We start from the raw sequence: 21110 nt of genomic DNA, 5'->3' as shown, positions 1-21110 counted from the left end.
CAACTTCGTTTCACTTTAAGGAAATGGCAACCCACTCCAGTACTCTTGCTTGGAAAATCCCATGGACAGAGGAGCCTGGTAGGCTACAGTCCACAGGGTCGCAAAGAATCGGACACAACTGAGCGACTTCACTTCACTTATTACTATTATTACTACATTGTGATATAATCATAATGCAGAATCAGTGGGAGCCCAGGGCTTGTTTTTCTGAACTCAGGCGGTGATGCAAGCAATGGGGAGCAGCTGTAAACACAGATGAAGCTTCACCCCGCCCAATGTCCACCTCCTGCTACAAGGCCTGGTTCCTAACAGGCCACAGACTGGTAATGGTCTGTGGCCTGGGGTGTTGGGACCCCTGCTCTAGGGAGCAAAGTGGGTCCCAGGGGAAGCTGAAACCACCCTCCAGCCCAGATGAAGAGATGAGGGGGATGTCTCAGGCTGTGCTCACCGGGCCTGGCACACCTGCCTTCTGTCCACAGGGTCCAGCTTCCTGTGGAGATCCACAGTAGATGTCTTTTTTTTTCTCACTGGGTATCTACAACCATTTTTTTTTTTAAACAGCACCTCATTCTCCTCTGGAGAAGCCCTCATTCTCAGGTCATGTAGTTCTTGAGGGTCAAACCTCCTCCCCACCCCATGCACAGGTGCACAGTGATCTGATTAGGGATGAGCATATGGCCCAAATCTGTCCAGGGAGAGCCAGGCCTGGGGCTTCTTTGCTACAGCTGATGGGAAAGAAGCATTCTTTCTCTACTGAGGCTGCTAAGTGGTCCACAGCATATAAGCTTAGAGTTTCTGTGGGTTGGGGGGGAACATTTCTATCTCTAGTTGTAGAAGAGACTGCTTGAAAATGAAGCTGACACAGAGAAAAGCAGATGTGAGAGAGGAAGTAAGGCACAGTCCTGAAAAATGTTTGAGCAGCTGGATCGAGAAGAGAAGCCAGAGGCTCCAGTGCATTTTCAGTTAAGTGAACCAATTAAGATCTTTTCTGTTAAGCCAGTGGGAACTGGAGGATTATGCTCCCTGCCTTGATCTATGCCAGGCCCTAATCGCTCTCTTCGATGTGCCCAAAATGTCCTCATTTGCTGCTTACAGCTGCAAACTCAGAGACCACATTAATCAAAACCATCTTTATTATTTAAAGAGCATCCTGTCTTCAGGAGCACAAGATGGGGGGGGGGGATCCCAGATGGCAGAACAATATTTACATGGGGGGCAGGAGGGTGGTCCCAGGGCTGAGTGGGCCCGCCACTGTGGAGGACCTTGGAGGGAAGAGTATCCTTGGACCTGTGGGCTGGGCCCAAGAAGAAAAATGTTCCATCCCTGGCCCAGGGTGAACCCCATCACGTGGGGCTGGGGCCCCTTAGATCAGCTCGGGCCCTGGAGGCGTGCACAGCGAGGAGAAGCCACAGGTCAAAGCTGGGTTACCATGCCGCTGGCTTCGGAGTGAGTCTGGGGAAAGACAACTAGGGGCTCCCCCCAACGTCCCACAAGTGCCCACCCCTCCCCAGGAGCCCCGTGAAAGCCATCTGTTCCCTAGGGTGACCGCTTCTAAGCCCTATAGGTTTCCAGAAAACCCTGCCTCCCTTTCCCGCTCAGAGTCCCAAACCCTCCCGCCCTCTGGCTCCCATCTGGGCTCAAATTTCACCTTTATGGCCTGGAAGATCCACTCCCGGAAGTCACTGACTTTGGTGTAGACGCCTGGCTTCTGGGCCAGGGCACAGCCGGTGCCCCAGCTCACAATGCCACACAGCCGCCAACGTGGCGTCCGAGAGATGCTATCCTCACACACGAAGGGGCCACCACTGTCGCCCTGGTTGGGGATGGAAGGCCTGGCTGGAGGCTGAGACGGCTGGCCGGGAGGCCCTCCTCGGAGGGCCAGGGGCTGTGGTCATAGAACCCTCTGGCCCTGAGATAGGGAGCCCAATCGCCCAAGGCCCTATGTCTCCATCCCTGGGGAGGCCAGGGCCCCGGCTGCCCCTCAGCATCCCTCACCTGGCAGGCATCAATGCCACCCTCAGGGTAGCCAGCACAGAACATCTTGGGCTTGATCTGGTTCCCGTAGAAGTCGGGGCCGTTGCAGACATCATTGCTGATTATGGGGACTCGGGCCTCCTGGAGCACCCCAGCCTGTTGGCCTGGGGGTGTGTGGGCAAGGCTGGCCGAAGCTGGGAAGCATGCACACCCCCTCCCCTCCCCTCCCAGTGCCCACCTGGGCTGCTCAGTGTCCCTACACCCCCGGGTCCAAGAGGCACTGGCGTAGCCCAATTGCCCTTCCCCAGCCCAGCTCAGAGTCTCCCTAAGGCAGCTTCCCAGCAGAGGACAAGACTCACCGTAGTACTGCGTGTTGCCCCAGCCAGTCACCGTGCAGATCTTGCCATCCACCAGGGCCTGCCCGGCAGCCGGGAGACACACGGGCTGGATGTACTCTGTGCAAGAGACCACACCGGTCTGGGCCCCTGCCAGCCTGCTCCACCCAGGACAAACCTCGCTCCAGCTGCCCCGGCCCACCTTTCCCTCTGTTCTTTCACAAACACCACAACAGAAGTTGCCTCCTATAAACAAGGTCCCACTGCATAGTGCTGGGAACCATATTCAATACCCTGTGATGAAACATAATAGACAAGAATATGAAAAAGATGTGTGTGTGTGTGACTCAGTCACTTTACTGTATAGAGGAAATTAACACAGCATTGTAAATCACTACACTTCAACACAGGGCTTCCCCAGTGGCTCAGCGGTAAAGAATCCACCTGTAATGCAGGAGACATGGGTTTGATCCCTAAGTTGGGGAGAGTCCCTGGAGGAGGGCATGGCAACCCATTCCAGTATTCTTGTCTGGCAAACCCCATGGACAGAGGAGCCTGGCAGCTACAGTCCATGGGGTTGCAAAGAGCTGAACACGACTGAAGTGACTTAGCATAGCATAGCATCCTTCAATACATTTTTAAAAATAAAGGAAGCTGACTTCTATTGAGAACTCACTATGTACTTGCATCTTTCTGGGTGAATTCCCTTAATATCCCATCAGCTCAGAGAGGTAGGGGCTATTATTACCCCCACTTAAAGAGGGGGAAATAAAACCATGTCACTTGTCCAAAGCCTTAGATTGAGTCAATGACAGAGCCCAAATTTGAACCCAGGTTGGCCCAATTTCTAAGCCTGTGTTCTTAACCATGGCCCATGTGGCTGCCCCCTACCTAGAGAGTGACTTTGAGAAATTTTAATTTATTTTTTCAATTTTTTGGCCACCGTGGCATGTGGGATCTTAGTTCCCAGAATAGATCGAATCTGTGTCCCCCCGCATTGAAAGTGCCTCCCATTTAGCTACTGGATCACCAGGGAAGTCCCTTCTGTAAGAAATTTTACAAAGCACTCTCTTGAGATATTGGACTTCCACCTGTCAAAAAATCATCATCATAAACACACCAGTCTATCCTGTCCACAGTAAGAATGGCATCCCTGAGACACGACATCCTTGTGCAGTGTACAACCCATGCAAGTGGTCCTGGCAGCCCTGCTAGCAAGCCTTGCTGGTGACTTCACCTGCCTGAGCTCAGAGCTCTCAGGTGCAAAATGGAAAGAATAATCATTTCCCCCCCAGAGGTGTATCGTGAGAAATTGGTGAAGTGTTAAATAGCATGCCTGGCTAACAGGAAATGCTCATGTAACTAGGAATAGTAATAAACAACAACAGCAATGATTATTAGTATTAACTGAATGCAGGCATTGCTCTAAGCTCTTTGACTCAGATTAACCCTTTTCAGCATTTCAATAACCTTCAGGAGTCATTTAACAGATGAGGGAAACAGGTTTGGAGAGGTGAAGCTACATACCCAAGACCACAGAGCTGCTGAGTATCTGACCCCAAAGCCCATACCACTCCTCTCAGCCCCATTTCCAAATACAGGCCACTCACACGTATTGTTCCCTTAAATGGAGAACTAGTATCATGGACCATTCAAAAGAAAATAACCATTAAAAATAAGAATAAGGCAGACTTCCCTGGTGACCAGTGGCTAAGACTCTGAGCTCCCAGCACAGGGGACCCAGGGTTCAATCCCTGGTCAAGGAACTAGATCTCACAAGCTGCAACCAAAGATTCCCCATGCCACCACTAAGACCCAGTGCAGCCAAATAAATAAACAATTTTTTTAAATTATAAAAAACAAAGACAATAATGACTTTCCTGGCAGCTCAGCCAGGGGCTTATAGGCACAGATTCCAGAGCCATGCAACTTGGGCTCAAATCGTTGCCATTTTCCAGTTGTGAGAATGTGGGGTATTATGCATCTTCTCTATGTCGGGAATTTTCCTCTTGTAAAAAAAAAACAACAACACAGGATCATAAGAGAACCCACCTTCCCCAGGCTGCTGTGACAATGAAATGAGTGCGTGCTTGGGACAAGCTGAGGCCTGTGGCTGCCCACAGGAGGAACTCGCAAGTGTTGGAGTTCATCCTATCATCACTATTATCGTATTCTTTCATTACTATTTTTTAAGATGTTTTAAAATCTTATTTATCTATTTAAGGCTGTGCTGAGTCTTTGTTGCTGTGAGGGCTTCTCACTATTTGTGCGAACTGTAGTGGGGCTACTCTGGTTCTGGTGCACGGGCTTCTCATTGCAGTGACTTCTCTCGTTGTGGAACAGAGGCCTACAGCGATCAGGCTTCAGGAGTTGTGGTACCTGGGCTTAGTTGCTCTGAATCAGGGACTGAACCTATGTCTCCTTCATTGGCAGGCAGATTTTTAACCAACGAACCACCAGGGAAGCCCAAGATTTTTTAATTTTTTAAATATGGACCATTTTTAAACTCTTTATTGAATTTGCTACAAAATTGCTTCTGTTTTATGTTTGGGTGTATTTTGGCAGAGAGAGCATGTGGGTCTTAGGTCCCAACCAGGGATCAAACCCACACCCGCTGCATTGGAAGGTACAGTTCTAACCACTGGACTGCCAGGGAAGGCCCTTTTTATCATTATTATTATCATCATCATACTGATGCCTGCTGAAGGCTCATCATCATTGCTATGATAACTTCCTTATCATTGACATTATTATTATTACTATTACTACCACTTGGTGGCCTTCTGATAGCTGAAGCCCAATGCTGCTGCTGCTGCTAAGTCGCATCAGTCGTATCCGACTCTGTGGGACCCCATAGACGGCAGCCCACCAAGCTCCCCCGTCCCTGGGATTCTCCAGGCAAGAACACTAGAGTGGGTTGCCATTTCCTTCTCCAATGCATGGAAGTGAAAAGTGAAAGTGAAGTTTCTCAGTCGTGTCCAACTCTTCGCAACCCCATGGACTGCAGCCTACCAGGCTCCTCCATCCATGGGATTTTCCAGGCAAGAGTACTGGAGGCTGAAGCCCACAGCCTGCTCTTAATTCAAAAGGCATGTGTAGATGAGGTATGAAAGACACACTGACACCCAGGTAAGTCTTTCTCATTGACAGCAAGGAAATGCTCTGGAGAACTACAAAGGGAATAAATAACTCCTGACTTTCTGACTCATTCATACACTTATTTTTCTTTCATTTCTTTCTTTTATTTTGGTAATAGCTTTTTTGGAGATATAATTCCTGTACCACACAATTCACCCACTTAAAGTAAACAAGTCAAAGGGTTTTAGACAGGTTTTAGATTCAGGGACTAGCCTGCCTGGCAGTAGGAAGGTACCACCACCACCAAGATCGATTTCAGAACATTTTCATCACTGCCTTTACCTCTGACCTCCCAACGTTTCTGTGCCACCCCCATGCCTGGGGAACCACGAATGTACTTTCTATCTCTGCAGGTTTACCTGTTCTGGACATTTCATGGAAATGGAATCATATAGAATGTGGCTGTTTGGGTCTAACTTCTTTCTGAGCACAATGCTGTCCAGGGTCATCCACTGTGTACCATGGATCACTTCATTCCTTTCTAACCTAATATGATTCCATTGTATGGATCTAGCATGCTTTTTGTTTATCTACATGTCAGATGGTAGACATCTGGTGGTTTCCATCTTTTGGCTACTGTAAATAATGCTGCTATGAACACCCACGCACTAGTTTTTGTAGAGCTATGTATCTTCTTTTCTTTTGGGTACATACCTAGGAGTGGAATTTTGGGGCCAAATGGTAATACTCACACACGGTTTTCTAAAGTGGCTGCACTAATTGCCCCTACCTAATGAATGCACAATGAGTGCCCCTGGAGATCATTTCTCTCATCACCATGAATTCTGCCCCAGCCCCTCCTCTGCCCTCCTGGCCCCTGGAGTCCCCAGGCCCAGACGTACCTGTGAGGGGCAGGGTGCCGGAGAGGTGGACCAGGGCGATGTCATTGCTATTCTCCTCGCTGTTGGGGTCTCGAAAGGGGAGATAGCCCCCATGGTAGATGACAGCCTGCACCCCCAGTTGCACGCCATGGGGTGAAGTCTGGGCCACAGCACCAGCAAACACTCGCCATCGTGATAGGACCCGGTTCCGCCTACCGGGGAAAGGAGGGGAGGGTGGCCACCTGTCTGGGCACAGCCTCCCCCAGCTCACCACTCCCCAGCCTCTCCCCTCAGTGCCCTGGGGGACACTCACTCAGGGAAGCAGTGGGCGGCTGTCAGCACCCAGTCCCTAGAGAGCACGGACCCCCCACAGAGATGTGCTCCATCATAGCGAAGACTGACTTGCCACGGCCACCTGCCCAGGCTGGTGTCCTGGCCGCCCACAATGCGATCGACCGGCAGTTTTCGGTGGCCACAGTCTGTGGGGAGAGGGGCAGTCAGGGCAGCGGGAGGCCTGGACTCCCTGCCCTGGGGGTCTGAGAGGTCATGCCCCACTCTGGGGAGAATGAGTGATCACGATCTTAACTGAGGGGTCTGAGGAATATCGCTCTGATGGAGGGGGAAGGGGTCTGTCTGAGGAGACACAGCCCCATCTGTGGGGATCTAGGGGGACATGGCCCTATTTTTGGGGTCTGAGGGGACGTGGAACCCCCACCCTGAGGGAGTCTGAGAGAACACAGCTCCATCTTTGGAGGATCTAAGAGGATAAGGCCTATCTGGGGGTATCTGATGGGCCATGGCCCTACCACGGTAGGGGCAGGGAGTCTCAGAAGAGGGCTCTGAGTTTTGGGGTCTCACCTTGGCAGCTGGTAGCCAGGAAACGGCCTCTGGGACAGTCGCTGTGGGAGGGACAAGGATGAAGACACAGAGACAAAAAAAAGAGGCCAATTAAGACAGAGGAAAGGCACCCAGGGGATAGTGGGTACTCAGGGGTGGTGGGGCCCGCGGCGTGCGCCCCACCTGCCCGCCGCCCTCCTCACCACACGGAGAGGACCTCGAGCAACCTCCGGGCATGCGGCAGCCTCCCCTCGTCCACGCAGAAGAAGCCCGACGTGCCATTGGCGCCCGCCGTCCGCACGTCCAGCTCCGAGAAGTCCAACGCCCTGGGCAGGGCAGCGGTCAGACCTGTCCCCCCGCCCTCCCAGCCCCCCACCAGGGGCACCCTGGGTACCTGAGGAAGCCCATCTCCTCGCAGCTGAGCCCCGCCACCCTGGCATTGGAGCGCGAGGAGCAAAGCAGGCGCCACGTGCCCTCTGTCTGGTCGAACACCGTGAGCCGAGCATCCGCCGGGCCGACCTGCACTGCAGGGCAACAAGAGGAGCGCCTGGGTCGCCTTCCCGCCCGAGCCCTCCCGGCCGCTTCTCTGCTCGTGCCAGTCTAGTCCTGAGTCCTGGCAGGCCCGATCGGAGCACCCCGGGCTCCGCACATTTGTGACTGCCTCTGGAAGGGCTCAGGACTCAAGCTGGACCAAAGATTGGGGATCCTAAGACTCTGGCTGCATCGCCATGGGGAAACTGGGCAAGGTGGGGGAGGGGCGTTCCTTTTGCCACCGGGATTCCTAAACTGGTTGCCCAAGAGCTGGAAGCTAGATTTGTCAAGGTCCATCTTTGCCTGCAGGAGGGGGAATGGGGGGCAGCAGTGATAAACCAATGTAAAGGAAAGCCAGGAGATTCTGATAACATTTTTATAGCTCCTTAATGGTTGGAGAAGGAAATGGCAACCCACTCCAGTATTCTTGCCTGGAGAATCTCAGGAACCGGGGAGCCTGTTGGGCTGTCATCTATGGGGTCGCACAGAGTCGGACACGACTGAAGCGAAAGAACCTCCAGAATCGTTACTTAAATGAGTTAATAATTTCCCTTTTTATTTAGCCAGTTTCTTGGTTTTTCCTTTTCTCTTTTACAGCCTGAAGATCATTGACCAACACATCACATTGCCAAAATATCTAAATAGATTTCCTATAATCTTAAAAAAGAAGAGTTATCTTTTTTCTGCAGGACTCGCCAGAGCCTTGAATACGTACTAAGTTGCAGGATAATTATTCAAGCAGAGGATGCAGTATTCATTCATTCATTCAGCAAGTGTTAACTAGACACATACTCCATGCCCGTTCCTATGTGGGGTGATGCTGGGGGACATAAAAATGACCAAGACATCTCTGGGCTGTACCCTCACCAAGCACAAAGTCCATCCATAGGGGAGACAGACAACAATAAAAAAAAAAAATGACCCAATCAAACACAGCTTCACTGCAGAGTGCTTATGGGGGATTCTTCCTGCCTGCTTAATGCACTGAAAAGTGATGCTCCCCTCAGCCCCTTCCAGCCTGCTCCTCACACATGGCTAGAGGACCCTTGCCACACCTAAGCCAGGTCACAGCCCTTAGGTGTGCTTTAGCAAACACTCAGTCTGTGCCAAGCTCTATTTTGAATGATGAACAAATCAGACAAAACCCCCAGCCATTGGGAGCTCAAAGGCCAATGGGTGAGATGGATAACAAACAGGAGAGAGAAGTAAAATAGATGCTGTGTCACAAAAGAAGGGGCCTGGGAGACAAGTCGAGCTTGACAGAGAGGCAGGAGAGTGCTGACATGGGGAGAGACAGGAGGTTGTCCTTTCCTATAGGTGGGCAGGGAAGGCTGCACTGAGAAGGTGGTATGCAAGCAGAGATCTGAAGGAGGTGAGAAGACAGGTGAGGGAACAGAGAACTAGGCCAAGAGAATTGCAAATGCAAAGATCCCAAGGTGGGGGCGGGGTTGTTGTAGGAACAACAGGGGGTCTGGGCAGAGTGAGCGAGGGGAGAGGGAGCCGGAGACAAGACTAGACTGACTTTGACTTTTACCAGGAGTGAGGGCTGAGCCAGGAGGGCCTTGATCTGACTCAGGGGTTCACAGGCACCCTCTGGCTGTGTATAGGGAGCAGACTGTAGGGGGCAGGATGGGACCAGGGAGACCAAGGAGGAGGCTGCGTGATGGTCCAGGGGGAGAGAATGGAGGCGGGGCCAGGGTGGGGGCAGTGGAGGATTCTGCATAGAATTTGTGGGTGGAGCCCACAGGGTCGGCTACGATTGGATGCGGGTGGAAGGAAGAGGGGCCAAGGGCAATTCCAAGGTGTTAAGCTGAGCCACTAGAAGGATGAGCTGCCATTGACTGAGATGAGCAAGGTGGCAAGGAGTAGGTTTGGGGAAAGATCAGCTGTGAACCCCTTTTCTCTGGAGCCTCCTGAATGGCTCCTGTTCTGAGAGCACATTCTGGGACAGTGAATCTGGTCCAAACTCAACTTTGCATCCTTGGAGGAAGAACTTGATGAGGCCACACCCAAGCTGAGCAGTCTTCCCACAGCCCCACAGATCTGGACAAGGGGAGGCAGAACTTCCGGGGAGAGCCCTGTCCTGCTGAGGACAGAGAAAGGCAAAGAGAAGATTTGCATTCAGGCCTGAGTGACTCCAAACCCCAAGCTTTTAATGTTGCCTGTGACTGCAGTCATGAAACTAAAATACACTTGCTCCTTGGAAGAAAAGCTATAACAAACCTAGACAGCATATTAAAAAGCAGAGACATCGCTTTGCCGACAAAGGTCCGTATAGTCAAAGCTATGGTTTTTCCAGTAGTCATGTATGGATGTGAGAGTTGGACCATAAAGAAGGCCGAGTACCAAAGAACTGATGCTTTCAAACTGTGGGGCTGGAGAAGACTCTTGAGTGTCCCTTGAATGTTAAGGAGATCAAACCAATCAATCCTAAAGGAAATCAACCCTGAAAAATCAACCCTGAATATTCATTGGAAGGACTGATGCTAAAGCTCCAATACTTTGGCTGCCTGATGCGAAGAGCTGACTCATTGGAAAAGACCCTGATGCTAGGAAAGATTGAGGGCCAGAGGAGAAGGAGACAACAGAGGATGAGTTGGTTGGATGGCATCACTGACTCAATGGACATGAGTTTGAGCAAACTTCAGGAGTTGGTGAAGGACAGGGAAGCCTGGTGTGCTGCAGTCCACAGGATCACAAAGAGTCAGACACGACTGAGCAACTGAACAGCCAGTCAAGCAACTTTCCTCCTAAGGGTTAAACAAAAAAGGCACAGTAATAGCACTGGTGAAGGAGTGGGTGGGACAAACTGAGAGAGTAGCACTGAAACATATACATTACTATATATAAAATCAATAGCTAGTGGGAAGTGACTGTGTAACAAGGAGCTCAACCTGGTGCTCTGTGATGACCTAGAGGTGTGGGATGGGGTAGGGAGTGGGAGAGAGGTTCAAGAGGGAGGGGATATATAGCTGATTCATGTTCTTATACAGCAGAAACCAATATAACATTGTAAAGAAATTATCTTCCAATTAAAAAATGAATTTTAAAAATAGTAACACTGACTACATTTCCTGGGGATGGGCTGACCCCCATGTGTCACATGCTATGTGTCATATCTGGGGGGTTCTATCCCACAATCATCCTGGGAGGGAGATACCATCTCTATGCCCATCTTACAGACGAGAAAACTGAGCCTTAGAGAGGACATACTTGCCCCTGAGAATATAGCTAAGAACTGGCAAAGTCAGGATTTGAATCCAGACCTGCCTACCTGCATACTCCCTGCTCCTTCTGTGGCTGTCATACGGACCCTTATCAGCCCCTTTTCCCCAAATATACTCATGTAGGCCTGTACTAGGAGCTTCCTGGTTAACTGGCCTTAATCATGGCTTCCTGTTCTGGGATGGGGCCTGGAATATCTGGTACCTCCACTGGGTACCACCCCTTGAGTTTCCAGACCAAGACTTGGGGTTCTAAACACCAGCTGGGGATGGGAGTGAATTCTTATTTTTAAATGACTTCTCAGTGCTCCAGAGATTGTGATTTCCAGAAAGTGTGAGGTTTTAGGAAAAAAATTATCATTTTATGGATGTATTTGGAGGGAGGAGCGGAAGGAGGAGAAGGGAGGGAGGAAGGAATATCAAATGCCCCCTCCAAGTATTTTTAAAGCTATATTCTGTGCCACTGTTTCTCACTTTTAAACTCTTTATTCTTGTTTGTGTTATTTTAAGCCATGCAGAAAGTACGTTCTGGGTCACCTGGTTTGCTTACCAAATTGTCTGATATATTTAGAGGTGTGAAAAATCCCAGAAAAGTGAGGTGGGGATATCATTTCTGGGTTGTTTCTGTTTGTTCATTTTGTAATTTCCCAACGTTTTTGAAAAACCCAAGTGTAATGGGAGGGCACAGTGCTGGCGATGGCCAGAGTCAGGTCTGAATTGTGGCCTTATTACTTTCCAGCTGAAGCTCAGGACAAGTTAGTTCACCTCTGAGATTTGTCCTCATGCTTATTCATTAAACAAAGGTTTCCTAAGCACCTTCTATGCACCAGACACTGTCTAGGGCGGTAAACAAAATGCCCCTGCCCTTCTGAAATTCACCAGGAGTAAATCATGAGCCATGTGGGGAGGGTCATAGAGGGGGTAGTGGTGGTATGCAGAGTGGTTGTGGGGGGCGGAGGGTATGGAGCCTGGGAACAGAAAGGTCCAGCTCGGGAAAGTTAAAGCCTAAAGGCTGAGACACAGAAGTCCATGTTAACCAAGTTGGCTGAAAGTCAAGCATTGCACGGATCATCACCTCCGCTAATTCTCACCAATTACCAGATAAGGATGCTGAGAATCAGAGAGGGCAGGCCAGGTGGGAGCCTCAGCTCAGCCATGATGGTACAGGACCCAGAAACCTGCCTCTGGGTGTGAGCATAAAGAGGAGGTGAGCAAAGACTGTGGTGCTAGGAGAGTCCTCTGAGAGTGAGAGCAGCCTGTGGGCTGGGGCCTGAAGAGTGCTGGGAGCAAGCATGAAGTGAGGGTGGAGAGGGGCGGCACCCGAGGAGCCTTGGAGTCCGCCAAGTGTTGGGATTTTAGCCCAGCAGCAGTAGCGAGTCATAGAGGCCCATCTGGTAGGTGCATGACCCCTCTGCCCTGCCATTTATTCAATGTGCAAGTTAGTACAAGTCACTGGGCCTCAGTTTCACCCATGTGCAAAATGGGAGTGATGATAAACGGCCCCAACTCACAGGGGTCTTGTGCAAAGGCTGCAGCCAGGGCCTGGCATACATTAGCCATCGACATGGCAACTCACTGGGCTGTTTCTTGAGAAACAATAGAGTGTAGTAGTTCTACACAAGCTCTGGATCCAGGCTATCTGAGGTCCGATCCCTGTGGCCTGGGGCAAGTCACTTGGTCTCTCCACACCTCATTTCCCCATATTAAAATGGCTGTGGGAAGGATTTAATGAACTAATACTTGCAAAGCCCTGAGGCCTGTGCCTGGCACAGGTAAATGCTCTGCAAGTGTCAACTGTGGTGGTTGACCTTGATGGCCTTCCTGCCTAGATGTTCATTTCTGCTCTTAATGTGAGCTGAGTCCTTTATGGAACTAGATGGGCCTCGTGGGAAAATGAAAAATGTGGGACACGTGAAAGATGTGTCCCATCATCCAACTTCCCCTTTCTTCCTGCTGCCCTGGGCCACTGAATGGCAGCCTGGGGTTGGCATTCAGAAAGATCCATTCATTCATTCCACAATTAGTTTCTATATCTATTCGTTTTTCCACCTATGGAAAAACTCAAAGGAACTTTTTGGCCACCCTGGTATTTATTCGCGTGACCATTCCTGCCTCCACATCTCTTCCAGTCAAGCCTAAGTGCTATTCCTGGAGCGATCACATGCCCACGGTGTGTCCTCTCCAGTCCTCACTTTCTACGTCTGTAAAATGGGAATAACAACAGTAGGTACCACCAAGAAGCGACAGAAAAAGGTTGGCTGAATTCATACAGCACCTCTACCTCTCAAACATGTATTGACCATGTTTCACAGTAAGAAACTCATGTTTACATTATGATGTAGCCCCGAACTTCCGTTTCCTGGGGTGAACTATGGCATTGCTCCAAGCCTCAGTTTTCCCATCTGTAAAATGGAGGGAATAACAGTCCCACCTTCATAAAACCCAAAGGAAAGATTAACAGAACTTTTTCTTATGGAAAGAGATGCATTCTGATTTTTTTAATCAAATCTGTTTCATACTTTTTTAAATGTGGTTTTCAACTCACTGATTTCATGATGCACTTAATGGATAACATGTTTAGAGTCTGAAGAACACTGGATTAGACCAGCCACACGTGTACATAAGCACCACCAGTATTCCTGCAGGCATTCGGGCATTCATTTAAAAAATCCTTTCACTGAGTTCCCCCCAGGTGCGAGTTTCCTCCAGGGCTCCCCAGAGGGTCTCAGCCCGCTCTACTCACCTGGATACAGTGGCTCCTGATCACTCCTGAGTAGAACAGTCACTGCAGAGAAGGCAGAAGTGAGGGCAGGCAGGCTGGGGGCTGCCAGGGGCAGGGGAGGGTAGAGGTGCAGGGGTCTGTCCACTCTCACCAATGGCCCAGGACGCTGCCCCGATGCCTGTCAGGAGCAGGACGGTCCCCACAGTGAGAGCGGCCACCTTGGGTCCGGAGCAGCATGGCACAGTCCGGCCACCTGCAATAGACACCATGCTGGGGCCACTGCCAGGTCTGTCCTCACTGTGGCAAGGGGCCAGCTCTGCCCTGCACCCCAGGGTTAACTTAGCACGCCCGAGCCTGCCCTGCCCTGGGTCCAGTTTCTTGGGACGAGCAGTTGGCAGGCCTGTCCCTCCCCTGCGGGAAGGGTGCCCAGCCCCCCAGGGCTTCCAGCTGGGAAGGGGTGTGGCTGGGACAATTGCCACCCTCCCTGCCCACACTCCTGGCACTGAAGGGACTTCTCCTTCCCAATGACGCTGCGCTCTGTATCTCCTTCTTGGACCTCTCACTTCTGCTAACTTTCCCAGAGGTTCTTGGAGCCTCTTGGGGGCTGTGACCCCTGACCTTTGCCCTCTTGGCAGCTCTCTTCCCTGCTGTTTGTCATTTCCTCACTGCCTCATTTCTCTCTGCTGTTCCAGATCCTCTGTCCCTGGGAACCCCCCAAAACCAGACCTCTCCCCAAGGACCCAGCTCCAACGTCAAATTGACCCCAGAGGTTGAGAACCTACATTTGGAATTTTGTCAGCCTCACTTAAAAATATTGGCCTTGGGAATTCCCTGGTGGTCCTGTGGTTAGGACTCCATGCTTTCACCGCTGAGGGCTCAGGGTTGATCCTTGGTTGGGGAACTAAGATCCCGCAAACTGCGTGGCCCAGCCAAATTAAAAAATACATACATTGGCCTTACCCACTGCTATATATGGGACCTTGGGCAGGTACTATCACCTTTTGAAGCCTCAACTTCCTCATCTATTTAATGGGCATCCACCTAGCACTCACCTCTAAAAATAATACTTGAAGTTTCTTTCAAATAATTAAGAGCTGTACTCTTATCATAGCCTTATGTGCCAAGCACTGCTCTGACTGTATTAAATTATTCAGTCCTTGTCTCAGTTATGATTCCTATTTTTCAGACAGGGGAAACGGAGGCTCACAGAAGTGGAGCCACCTGCCCAAGGTGACTCAGCCAGGAAGAGGTGGTACTGATTTGGCACTGGGATCCAGGCGTATAACCACTAAGCCTTGCCACCCTCTCTGTGCTATAGTGGCTGGCGCAGAGCAGGTTCTCAATAAATGCTTTTTTTTTTTCATTTTTATTGGTCAATAAATGTTTTTAAATCATTATAGCTGTGTGGACTTGGACAACTCCCTTCACCTCTCTGGGCCTCAGTTTTCTTATCAGTAAAACGGGGGTTTATTCACTTGTGGTCCTATGGAGCATCCACTGTGTACCTGGCACCATTCTAGGCTCTGGGGACACATCCCTGAACAAGACAGCAGAAATGCTCTCACAGAGCTCACATTCTCATGTGTGGAAAGTGAGGGGGAAACCAAAACAAGCAAACAAGTAAATGAACTCGATCATGTTCAGAACATGGCCAAGTCTATAAAGAAAATGATAGCAGAGGAGGCAGCAGGTTCTTCTGTGGGGTATTCAAGAAGGGCCTCCCCAAGAAGGAGCTTTTGAGCTGAGACCTGAGGGCTGAGGCCAGCCAAGCAAAGAGCTCTCATGGAAGAGCACAGTGGGCAGAGAAGAACACAGGCCAGGGCCTTGAGGCCAGAACAAGCATGGTGGGTAAGAGGGCAAGAGAGGCCACTGATGTGGCCAGAATGGCATGAGCTTGGGGAAGGCATTGGGGCCAAGGCTGGGGCCAGCTGGAGAGACCTGGCAGCCTGAGGAGAAGAGGAATTTTATTCCCAGTGCAACAGGGACCCTGGGGCTGAAAAGCCAATCCTTTGGCTAGGGATGGGGGGAACCAAAGAGAAAAGGCAGCTGAAAGCCTTCGCTGGGCCTGGCGTGCACCCGACTGCCCCTGGCATCTGCAGGACCTTCCAGTTCTGCCATCTGGGTTACGGCAGTATGGCTGATGGGCACAGGGCCAGACCAGCACCCAGAAAGGAGCGGGGAGTGGTCCAGGACCTTCCTGTAATGGCTATTGTCTGAGTGTCTTAAGAATTTGAGAACCCAGCCATTCTTGTCCAGGTGTGCCTCCCTCCAAAGAGGCCCCGGCGGACCAGCTCAGCCCTGCTCCGGCTGGCTGACCCCTCCATGTCTCCCTGAGGGGGCCTCTCAGGCCCCGTCCCAACCTTGCTGCTGCCGTTGCTTTGTCACTGCAGTTGTGTCCGACTCTGTGCGACCCTGTGAACTGTAGCCCTCCAGGCTCTGCTGTCCATGGGATTCTCCAGGCAAGAATACTGGAGTGGGTTGTCATTCCTTTCTACAGGGGATCTTTCCAACCCAGGGATTGAACCCAGGTCTCCTGCACTGCAGGCGGATTCTTAACCACTAAGCCACCAGGGAGGACCCCGTCCCCACCTTGGTCTCCAACCATATTCCTGGTTTCATTGGGAGGTCTTGGCTCCTGAAGCCATTAGGCTGGTCCAGGGTCCTTTGTTTTCAGACATGCCTGCGGAGCTTTGGGCCACCCAGAGCCCAGCTAGAGGACCTGGCATGACAGCTGGGGCAGGAAGCATGGCCACCTTGTGTCACTTAAGGTGAGAGGAGAAACTTGCTCCATGCCCTGTGATTCAGGAGACTTCAGACAACCCCCAAACAGTGCCTCTGGTGGGACAGGAAGCGTCCTCACCCAGGTTCTTCAGAGAGGCATCCTGACTGCATATCTTTGCCAAGGCAGGAAGTGTCCTCACTGCATGATAGGCAGCATCCTGGTGTGATTCCTCGGAGAAATAGAGCCTGATAAGCTGGGACCTCTGAGCATCCTCCTGAGGCTCCGCTCCCTGTTCCTTCACGGGCACTAGGCTGTCCTTGTCTCCTCACAAGGCAGTTCCTTTGCCTCCACCATTTGGCTGCAAAACCCTCCCAAGTGATGTCCTTGGTTCCTTATCTCTGAAACTCCACTCAAACAGCTCCGTGTCTGTCCTCGTGTACCCAACTCCAACTTCCTGAACAAAATTCTCTCCCCATCTGATTTCGGGGACACCACCCTTGTCCGATTTGCTTACTACTTCTCAATCTCCTGACCCTCCACATGCTCTCTGAAATCTGGGGTTCACAGGGTGGCCCTGGCCTCCTTCCCCTCATGCCTCCCCGCTCCACCCCCACAGACTGTGTTGCTCTTCTGTCCCCAGCTCTGGACTCTGCTTAGTCCTAGGCTGGGGGTCCTGCAGCCTCTTAGATGCCTCCCCCCGGAATCACCACACTCCGTCACATCTCCCAGGTTCCATATTGGCCTCCACGTCTCCCTAAGTCCCCAGGTCCCATCTCAGAGGTCCTCACCCGCAGGTCTGTCCCTGTGTGCAGAACACCTCCCTCTCCCCATGGCTCAGGCCTCCTGAGGGTCTCCTGCCCACTCTCTCCTTCCCTGCCCCAACCCCCTCCAACCTCTGGGCTCAGTCTCTCCTTCTGGTCCAGCCTCCACATGGAAACCTGGGGGGTCTTCCCAAACAGCAAATCCAACCTGTCCCTAGAATCCTCCATGGCTCCCCAGTGCCTCTCAGGACAGTCTAAGGCCCTCAGCCCAAGGTGCCAGGCCCTCTAGGATGTAAGCACAGCTATCAGAGATTTGGAGGTTGCACATGTTTTCCTCAATCCCCAGACAGCCATAAGGGTCCTTACCAGACAATTGATAGAGCTTCCAAAAAGCAACCAAAATGACAGGACTTATACAAGGCAAAAAAAAAAAAAAAAAAAGAAACGAAGAATAACCACCAGCTCCATCTTGTGGAGAGAGCCGGCCTTGCCCGGGCATGGGTCGGCTTCTTACTGGAGTCCTAACAAAACTTGGTCCAGCCTGCGTGTCTCATCACCCGCCCAGCTCCATTTCCAACTTCACCTCCAGAAATCCCGAATTAGCTACATGCCACCATACACCTGGCAGACTGTCACCCCCAGCTGTTAGCCTTGCTCGTCTCTCTGCCTGGCACACCTACTTACTCCTGCCTCATTCTGAGCATCAACTCAGATATCACCGCCTCTGATTTGGAGTCCCCAGGTAGCACCAAGAACCTCACCTTGGGCGCACTTCACCAGCAGAATGGTAACACAAATGTTAGCATAACTGCAGCTCTCAGAAGACACACCAACCCTAGGCCTGTCCTAACCCCATCCTGCGAGGATGTGTGTCAGTGACAAGTTGCTTCAGTTGTGGCCAACTCTCTCTGACCCTATGGACTTCAGTCTGCCAGGCTCCTCTGCGTACGGGATTCTCCAGGCAAGAATACTGGAGAGGGTTGCCATACCCTCCTCCAGGGGATCTTTCCCACCCAGGGATCAAATCCGCGTCTCCATGTCTCCTGCATTGGCAGGCGTTACCACTAGCGCCACCTAGGGAGCCCAACCCCATCTTGCAGTTTCCTGAAATCCTTGCAAACTATCAATGAGGAATGTATCATTATCACCACCCCCGATGTACAGATGAGGAAAGGAAGCCCAGAGCGGTTCAGCCACCCACACCAGGCAACCCAGCAAGTAAGCCCAGGTTTGCCATGACGGTAGGACTCCCCTCCCAAGACTAGGACTGAGCTGCCTGGAGATGTACTGAAGCTCACTGTGCCTTGGCTGTCTGTCCTCAGACCAGTCCCTGGCCGTCCTTCTGGACACACTCCACTGTGCTTCTCTGGTTCATTCCCCCATAGGCCCCAGGCCTGGTGAGTCCCTTCAGTGGGCTCCAGGAAGGAAGGTTTCCAAAGGTGCAAGGCTCTGCCACCCCCCTCCTCAACAAGGGTGCAGTGCTGTCTCCCAGGCCACTGGGAGCCTAGTGGCTCAGATGGTAAAGAATACCTGCAATGCGGGAAACCCAGGTTCAGTCCCTGCATTGGGAAGATCCTCTGAAGAAGGGAATGGCTATCCACTCTAGTATTCTTTCCTGGAAAATTCCATGGACAGAGGAGCCTGGTGGGCTACAGTCCCTGGGATCGCAAAGAGTCGGACACAACTAGCACTTCACAGCTGGATGGTTTGGGCTCTGATTTTCTAGCTGTGCTGAGATGCAAGGAGGCCAGCGATCCATACCCATCATTTCAGCCAACACACTTAGTGCTCCCTGCCTATCCCTGCATTTAAATCCTCACACCATCCTATAGGGTGGACATTAGTACTGCTTTTTTTTTTTTTTTTTTTTACAGAGGAAGAAATGAGGCCCAGAGAGGGTGAGCCACTTGTCCAGAGCCTCACAGCTAGAGTGATACTGCCTGGGACCGAGACCAACTAGCCTGGTTCCAGGAAGAAGAGAGAGAGTCAGCCCCAGCTGGGGAGGGCAGGAAGAAAGAGCCACCCCAAACTGGTCTCCTCCAGCTGGCTCTCAAGTGTGGAGGAGGTTAAGAGGGAGTCAGGGTGTCTGGAGCCCCTGCCAGGGGCTTCCATAAACCCTTGAGTGTCTGTCAAATTGGAGGTGTGGTTTCTCCCCACCATCCCTAGGGTGGTTTCTCTGTTGTTTCTCCTCTCTTCATCCATTCAGACCGGGTCCAAAGTCCTCCCTCTGCTCTGCCCACAGAGTGAGGAGGTGGGAGGAACGTCTGGGATCGGTGGAGGTCTTGGGCCCCAGGTCTCCAAGTCTGCTGACCTCTGCCATGACAGCTCTGGGGCACCCCGCATCTGGGACACCCCGTGTGTTTTATGCATGAAGCCCCAAGCTGGTGCCTTGTGCGTGTTCTATGCTCCCAACAACCTCATGTAGGTAGGGAGGTGGCATTAGAACCCACGCTTGACCCAGGGGGAAATGAAGCCCAGAGGAATGACGACACTTCTCCAGATCGCACAGTAATAATCAGTGGCAGAGGAAGGTTTGAAGGCAGCCTGGTGGGGCTTCCCTGTTGGCTCAGTGGTTAAGAGTCTGCCTGTCAACTCAGGAGACTTGGGTTCCATGTGAGGATCCCACATACCGTAGAGCAACCAAGCCCGTGTACTAGAACTATGGAGTCTATACCCTAGAGCCCGGGAAGCGCAACTAATGAGCCCATGTGTCCCAACTACTGAAGCCTGAGCGCCCTAGAGCCCGTGCTCTGCAACGAGAGAAGCCACCGCAACGAGAAGCCCTCTCACCGCAACTAGAGAAAAGCCTGCATGCAGCAACGAAGACCCAGCACAGTCAAAAATGAATAAATGAATAAATAAAATTATATATATATTTTAAAGGCAGGCCTGTGCATTCCATTCCAGAGTCTATGTCCTGAACGGTGATAGCTAGTTTCCCCGCCTTGACCCCAAGTAAAGGACAGGTCCAGACATAGCTGAGAAATCACTGGGGGGTGAGGGGAAACTGAGGCAGGGAGCCAGGAGGGTCATACGGGGTGGCCGGGAGGCAGGTGGTGTTCCAGCCCCACAGAGAATTTGGTTAATAGTTAATTAGGTGGAGGAGGCTTCGGAAGGGGGTGGGGGTGGGCCCATGAGGGGTGCCAGAGAGAGGGGGCTCCAAGGGAGTGGAGGGTTGGGAAGACAGCACAGAGGGAGGGGAGGGGCACCAGGCAGAGCTCAGGTCTCCGGGACAGGGGGACTCACCCTCCTTCTCCGCCATGTCACAGCCTCTAGTTAATGATTCCCCGGCTGACCTCCGGGGCCGGGGCGGGACCTGTGGGGAGATGAACAAGGGGGAGGCAGGGCCTGGGGGAGCCCAGCCCGGCCCCTGTGCCCCCAGTCCCAGGCGCCCATCCAGGGAGGCTGAGGGACTGGGTCCCGGCCAGAGCACGCCGTGATCACGGACACAGACTGGGCTGGGTTCAAGGATGGGGTCAGTGTGTGACCAGCAGCTAGGGGATGATGGGATTTATAGCGCCGGGGGACCCTGGGCCTGGGCCGGGGTGGAGAGGGGACTGGGGGTCTGAATTCCTGGGTCTGAGGAAGGCGAGCTGGAGGCCTCAACTCCTGGATCCTGGGGAAAGAGAGGTTTGGGGACCAGGACTGCTTCTTATGAGGGAGGGGCAGCACAGGGGCTGGACTCCTGGGTTGGAGGGAGGAGGAGACTGGGACCCGATCTTGGGAGTCTGAAGAAGTGGGGGCTAGAACTCTGAGGTCCTTGGAGAGAAGTCCGACTGGCCCCTCTCGGAGCACCTCTAATGGGAAGTGGGCATTAGGGTGGGTAGGGGTGAGGGGACCCATGTCCTGGGGACGGGAACCTGAGGACCCTGGTCCTTACCCTGGGGTCCGGCAGGTGGGGGCGGAGCTGAGAGATGGTGCGGGTTTAGGGTCAGTCTCCAGGCCTGGGCAGGAGCATGGTGGCCCCGCAGCGGCAGGCGGGCCGGAGGCAGAGGCAGCGGCAGCGCGAGGGGCCTGCTAGGCCTGGCTGCCTCACCTGAGGAGG

General features: G+C 52.2%; 1 protein-coding gene across 2 annotated transcripts; it reads right to left on the bottom strand.

Moving 5' to 3' along the window:
• Positions 1-1115: 1115 nt before the first annotated feature.
• HPN (hepsin) lies at positions 1116-21103 on the bottom strand. 2 transcript variants are annotated; one of them, NM_001080241.2, is given in 13 exon segments: positions 1116-1452; positions 1649-1813; positions 1996-2138; positions 2334-2429; positions 6290-6480; positions 6582-6747; positions 7127-7167; positions 7309-7431; positions 7500-7629; positions 13604-13645; positions 13734-13835; positions 20312-20381; positions 20946-21093. In NM_001080241.2, coding segments are annotated over 12 exon segments (1254 nt in total). In that variant the 5' UTR covers positions 20328-20381; positions 20946-21093; the 3' UTR covers positions 1116-1413.
• Positions 21104-21110: the final 7 nt, after the last annotated feature.

The sequence above is a fragment of the Bos taurus genome, chromosome 18 (assembly GCF_002263795.3).
Source record: "Bos taurus isolate L1 Dominette 01449 registration number 42190680 breed Hereford chromosome 18, ARS-UCD2.0, whole genome shotgun sequence".
NCBI classification, from domain to species: domain Eukaryota; kingdom Metazoa; phylum Chordata; class Mammalia; order Artiodactyla; family Bovidae; genus Bos; species Bos taurus.
Note: the sequence above shows the minus strand (reverse complement) of the source record. Positions and strands in the feature narration are given on the sequence as shown.